The sequence below is a fragment of the Microtus ochrogaster genome, chromosome 7 (assembly GCF_000317375.1).
Source record: "Microtus ochrogaster isolate Prairie Vole_2 chromosome 7, MicOch1.0, whole genome shotgun sequence".
Taxonomy (NCBI): Eukaryota; Metazoa; Chordata; class Mammalia; order Rodentia; family Cricetidae; genus Microtus; species Microtus ochrogaster.
Window position 1 is genome coordinate 59,717,587 of NC_022014.1, and position 5,683 is coordinate 59,723,269.

A 5,683-nucleotide genomic window follows, 5' to 3' on the forward strand; every position below is an offset into this window, starting at 1 on the left:
TGTTGTAGGAAGTTTTAGGTGCCTAGGCTATATAAAACAAACCTATTCCGTTTCCTGGGCTACAAAGCTATGGAACAAGCTATACTGAATGCTGCAGGCAATTCTAACACAGTGGGAAGTGTATGTGTTAGTCAAATGTGTAAATGTAGAAAAAAGTACATTAAAGGATAGCATAGAAGATAAAAATGGCATGTATAACCAAGCAATGGGCACTTTCCATTAATGGAGCTTCAGGACCAGAAGCTGCTCTGGGTCTAAGTCATTACCTTACACTTTATAGTTGTGGTTCTCTTAACCTGGGGGGTGGGTCGATGGCCCTTTCACAGGGGTTATCAGAGAACATTTACATTACGACTCGTAACAGTAGCAAAACTTAAAGTTATGAAGTAGCAATAGAAATATTTTTTTATGGTTGGGGAATCACCATAACATGAGGAACTGTATTAAAGGATTAAAGCATTAGGAAGGATGAGAACCACTGTTTTATACTGTATAGCCTGGCATAGCAACTGCTATACACCTGAACTGAGTTCAAGTATCAGACCAGCCAGAGTTAGACAGCAAGACACTGTCTCGGGGCTGGAGAGATGGCTCAGTGGTTAAGAGCACTGTCTGCTCTTCCAGAGATCCTGAGTTCAATTCCCAGCAACCACATGGTGGCTCCAAACCATCTGTAATGAGATCTGGCGCCCTCCTCTGGCGTGTGGGTATACATGGAGGCAGAAAGTTGTCTTCATAATAAATAAATCTTAAAAAAAAAAAAACAAAAAACTTTCCCAATTGGAACTGACATGTCAAAGTACTTTGCCAGTAGCTAGAAATGCAGGCAGTCTGAGGGAAGATCAGAACTAAGAAAACTTTTGGGCTAGAGAATTAATAGCTCTAGGGGAAAAGCTTGTTCAGAATGTGTGTGTGAAAGTCCTGGTCTTGATCTGTAGCACTTCCCAAAAACTTAAAAATTAAATGTGGCCGACTGAAGATAAGAGGATGCAGGTTCAATAGGCAGCACCCATATGGCAGGCAGTTCATAACTGTCTGCAACTATCTCTAGGAGACCCAACACCCTCACACAGACATACGTTCAGGCAAACCACCAACACACATAAAATTAAATAACTCACTAAAAAATAATAGTAATAACAAACTGGACTGGAAAGATGACTCAGCAGGCAAAGGTACTTGCCACCCAAGTCTGGTGCTGAGTTTGAGCCCTAGAACCCATACAAAGGTAGGAGAGAACTCACTTCACAAGCTGTTCTCTGACATCTTATACACACTTGCATGTATGTACCCAGACACATATACTCAACAGTAGCAGCCAGGTATGGTGGCATACATCTTTAATCCCAGAGAAAGGCTGATTACCATGAGTTTCAGGCTACTTAGAGCTACACAGTGAAAACTTTTAAATTAAAAAGTTAAAAAAATTAAAAACCTTTGAATCAGCTTCAGTAGCTAAGAAAACTCAAAGCTTTAAAGAAAATATTCACCATGGCTTAAGAGATGGCTGAGCACTGATCCTACCTAGAGGACCCATTAGTCCACAGCACCTGCATTAGGTGGCTCATGACAGCCTCTAACTCCAGTTTAGAGGACACAACCTCTCCCTCTGGCCTCCTGCACACACCAATACAATTCTTGTTTTTTGTTTTTTTTTCTTTTGTTTTTCGAGACAGGGTTTCTCTGTAGTTTTGGTGCCTGCTCTTGTAGACCAGGCTGGCCTCGAACTCCCAGAGATCCGCCTGCCTCTGCCTCCAAGTGCTTGAATTAAAGGCGTGCGCCAACCCCGCCCGGCACCAATTCTTTAAAAAAAAAAAAAAAACAAACTACAAATCTTAAAAAACAAATTTCATATATTCTATAGTCAAAAGTCAAAAGTAGATCACAAAATATGTCCAAGAATGTTTAAATTTAACCAGCTGTGGTGGCACACACCTTTAATCCCAGCACTGAGGCTGAGTAAGATGGATCTGAGCTCAAACCCCACCCCCAAATTCAAATTTCTAAGAAACATTTATCCTCGTGGGGCAGGGAGGTGGCGCACACCTTTAATCCCAGTGCCCAGGAGGCAAAAGCAGGCAGATCTCTCCAGGCTAGCATGGTCTATGACGTAGTGATTTCCAGGACAGCCAGGGAAGTTACACAGAAGTAAAAACAAAAAAAACCCATTCATATAGGTGAACTCAAATCTATTACCTGATTGTTGCGGTTTTCCTGCAAGGGAGAAGTGGCATCATCGGGGAAAGAGCTGACATTCCTCCTTTTCAGCATCTGGTCATCTTTCTTCGCTTTCCTCAGTTCCACATTAACTTCTATTCGGCGGCGCCGCATTTCCTGAAGAAAAGACAACAGCTCGTATTATCTATTTCCTCAGTTTTTAATGACAAGTGATTTCTCTTTTTTACAGCCCTCAAAGGCCGGCAAGAGATGGTGATGGAGGAAGGTCATTGGTTAATTATAATAAAGAAACTGCTTGGCTCTCATAGGTTAAAACATAGGTGGGTGGAGTAAACAGAACAGAATGCTGGGAGGAAGAGGAAGTGAGCTCAGACTCGACAGCTCTGCTCTGCTCTCTGGAGCAGATGCCATGCTCCCCTCTCCCCGGCACACGCGATGAAGCTCCGACCCAGGATGGACATAGGCTAGAATCTCCCTGGTAAGCCACATTGTGGGCTACACAGATTATTAGAAATGGGCTAGTCCAGGTGCGAGAGTTAGCCGAGAAGAGGCTAGATATAATGGGCCAAGCAGTGTTTAAAAGAATACAATTTGTGTGTTGTTATTTCGGGGCATGAGCTAGCCAGGAAGCCGACTACAAGATGGCTCACGCAGGAAAGGCACCTGCCACCAAGTCCGAGGACTTTAAAGTAGGAGGGAACCACTGCCTCCAGGCTGTCCTTTCACCTCTGCATCTGCACCAGGTGCATGCAAAAAATACACACACACACACACACACACAATTTTAAGAGTTTTAAAAATACCTAAGACTGGTTTGGAGAGATGGCCCAGAGGTTAAGAGCACTGGCTGCTCTTCCAGAGGTCCTGAGTTCAATTCCCAGCAACCACATGGTGGCTCACAACCATCTATAATGAGATCTGATGTCCTCTTCTGGCCTGCAGGCATACATGCAGGCAGAATATTGTATACATAATAAATAAATAAAATCTTTAAAAAAAAATACCTAAGACTAGAGGCACAGAAAAGCCCACCTACCATGAGTGAGGCACTGGACTTGATCCCCAGTACCTCAGAAATGTGTTCTATAAATGCCCCTTCTTATTTCCATTGGAAAGTCTACACAGGGAACAACAGAAGGCACTCACTGTACTGTCTTTCCCCTTGTTCTTGAATCTGTTAAGCCGGGCAGCTGGTGAATTAGCATTCTCGTTGGTCGACATATTTGTAGGAATAAGGGAGTAAGCTAGTAGACAAGAGAAGGCTAGAAAGAAAACAAAACTTAATAAGAATACAGCAGAAGTCAGTCACAGTAACATACACCTTATATCATAGCACACGGGAGGCACAGAAAGGCATATCTCTGTGAGTTTGAGGCCAGCCTGGCTTGCATAGAGTTCCAGGCCAGCTAAGGCTATATACCTTAAAAAAATAAAATAAAATAAAATGTAAAGATCGACTATATACTTACTCCATCTCTATGCTAGAAAAAACAAAAACAACCACCAAAAACCCCACAAGCTTTCAATATTACGGCTACAGCATTAAGTCGAGGGATGGATAACTGCCCCTTCTGGCTCCGGAACTGTCAATCAGAAACATTTTTAAACAAACATAATTTAAATTCTCCACTAACTCCCATTTTTAAAAGGCTAAAAAGAAGCATCTAAAATTTTAGGACTTTTACCCAAAATAGATAAAATATTTCCATGTCAGGATGTCACCAACACAGAAAAGTTAACATGTCTTACTGTCGTAATACACCTTCAAAATCCTATGTGTAGTTTAAGCATACACAGCATCTCATTTCAGATTAACGGCTTTCAAAATCTCAATAGCCTTAAGCCTCTGGCCAGCACGATATTAAGGCAGGGCTCTACATTCTAGACTCCGTTAGTTCATAGAACACCAGCTAGGGGAACCCCGGCCGCCTTAGAGTTAACATCTGCATCCTGTTGACTAATGGCCAAAATCAATCCATAGTGGTATCTTCTATCAGGGTCCATAAAGACTCTGTTCCCTACATTGTAGAACCTTTCCTAACCATCGCTGTCAGCAAAAGTGACGTTAGCACCGCATCTCCAGCACTCAGCACCTCGCACACAGATTTCCACCGAGTCAAACGAGCAGGATGACATCAGCTGTGAACATCGATATTTCACACGTGTGGTCGCCGCAAATTGACAGGAATCAAAAGTCCTCTGACAATCTGCTAGCTTTCACCGCTTCATGTTCGTCCTCGACACTGACACGGGTGACCCGGGTCGAGCATTTAACCCGAGTTGCCTTCAACTGCCACCTCCATCTCCGGCTCAGAGCCCCGTTCCCCACCCCAGGCAGAAGCAGCAGGGAAGCAGGGGGACAGCCCGGTGCGCTTGTCTGCGAGCTGGTCTCCCCGCCCCCGCCGACCGTCGGGACCGCGCAGCGCCGCATCCCGGGCTCGCCGCCCTCCGCAGCGACCGGGGACACCAGGGCAGAGCCCGGTGTGGCGAAACCAAGCGGCTGGGTCAACCACCCCGCCCGAGGCCTCGTCTGGGCACGGAGGCCGAGCACACTCCCCGCTCCCCGCCCGCTCAGCACTCCGGACGGCCGTTCCCGCCCAGGCCCCGGCTCGGCTCCCACCTGCACAGCGGGCTCAGGCGTCCACGAAAGGCGGTGTGGGGCTCGGAGATTACAAAGTCGACGGCCCTCGAAACGTCCACTGCTCCTCAGTCCTCAGACTTTGTGCCTCGTGCTGCCGGCCGGCGCGATTTAAATTTCCCGGTGACGCCGCGTTCCGATTGGCCGGTTTGAGCCTAAGCTGCGCGTTCATTGGTGGATTTGAAAAACACGTTGGGGGGAGCGCACGGAAGCCGGGCATAGGGGGGAAAAGTGGGGGCGGGGTGGCAAGGAGGGTAGCCTCGCGAGAAGAGGGAGCGGCCGGGCAATCCCAGAATGCCTTGCGAGATTATTTCCTCGGAGTTCCCCACGCAATGCTTAGGGGTGTGTGCAGTCTCTGCCTAGCCGGAGCGCTGGGCGCTACCCTGTTAGCTTTCTCTGTGACCTGTTCTTAAGCAAATACACGAAATTATTATTAGACGCATTATTTTAAAAAAAAAGTTTAGCCTGGCGTAATTGGCGTAGGCTTTTTTTGTTTTTTCCTGGTCTTTCGAGACTGGGTTTCTCTGTAGGTTTGGTTCCTGTCCTGGAACTCTCTCTGTAGACCAGGCTGGCCTCAAACTCTCAGATCCCCCCCCAATCCCCGTCTCTGCCTCCCGAGTGCTGGGATTAAAGGCGTGCGCCACCATCGCCCGGCTTGATCTATATTCTGAGGCCAGCCAGAGCTACATAGTGAGACCTCCCTCCCCCCTCCCAAAAAAAGCTACCAAAATATAATAAAAGAGTTTAACACAGATACATTGATTTGCATTATTTTCACGTCAAAACGAATTGTAATAGGGATTGGTCACTGGCAGGAAGTGGTAAAGCAGATCTATGTGTCTTTTTTTTTTTTTTTTTTTTTTTTTT

The 5,683-nt window shown here is 46.0% G+C and overlaps 1 protein-coding gene across 1 annotated transcript in view; it reads right to left on the reverse strand.

The window, feature by feature from the left end:
• Kpna2 (karyopherin subunit alpha 2) overlaps positions 1-4,953 on the reverse strand; it is a 17,508-nt gene extending 12,555 nt beyond the window's left edge. The window contains exons 1-3 of the mRNA XM_005350424.1: positions 4,799-4,953; positions 3,325-3,440; positions 2,197-2,334 (exon numbers count right to left, since the gene is read on the reverse strand). Coding sequence (XP_005350481.1) covers positions 2,197-2,334; positions 3,325-3,399 — 213 coding nt within the window. The 5' untranslated portion in view covers positions 3,400-3,440; positions 4,799-4,953. The remainder of the gene's footprint in view (positions 1-2,196; positions 2,335-3,324; positions 3,441-4,798) is intronic.
• Between the last annotated feature and the right edge of the window lie 730 nt (positions 4,954-5,683).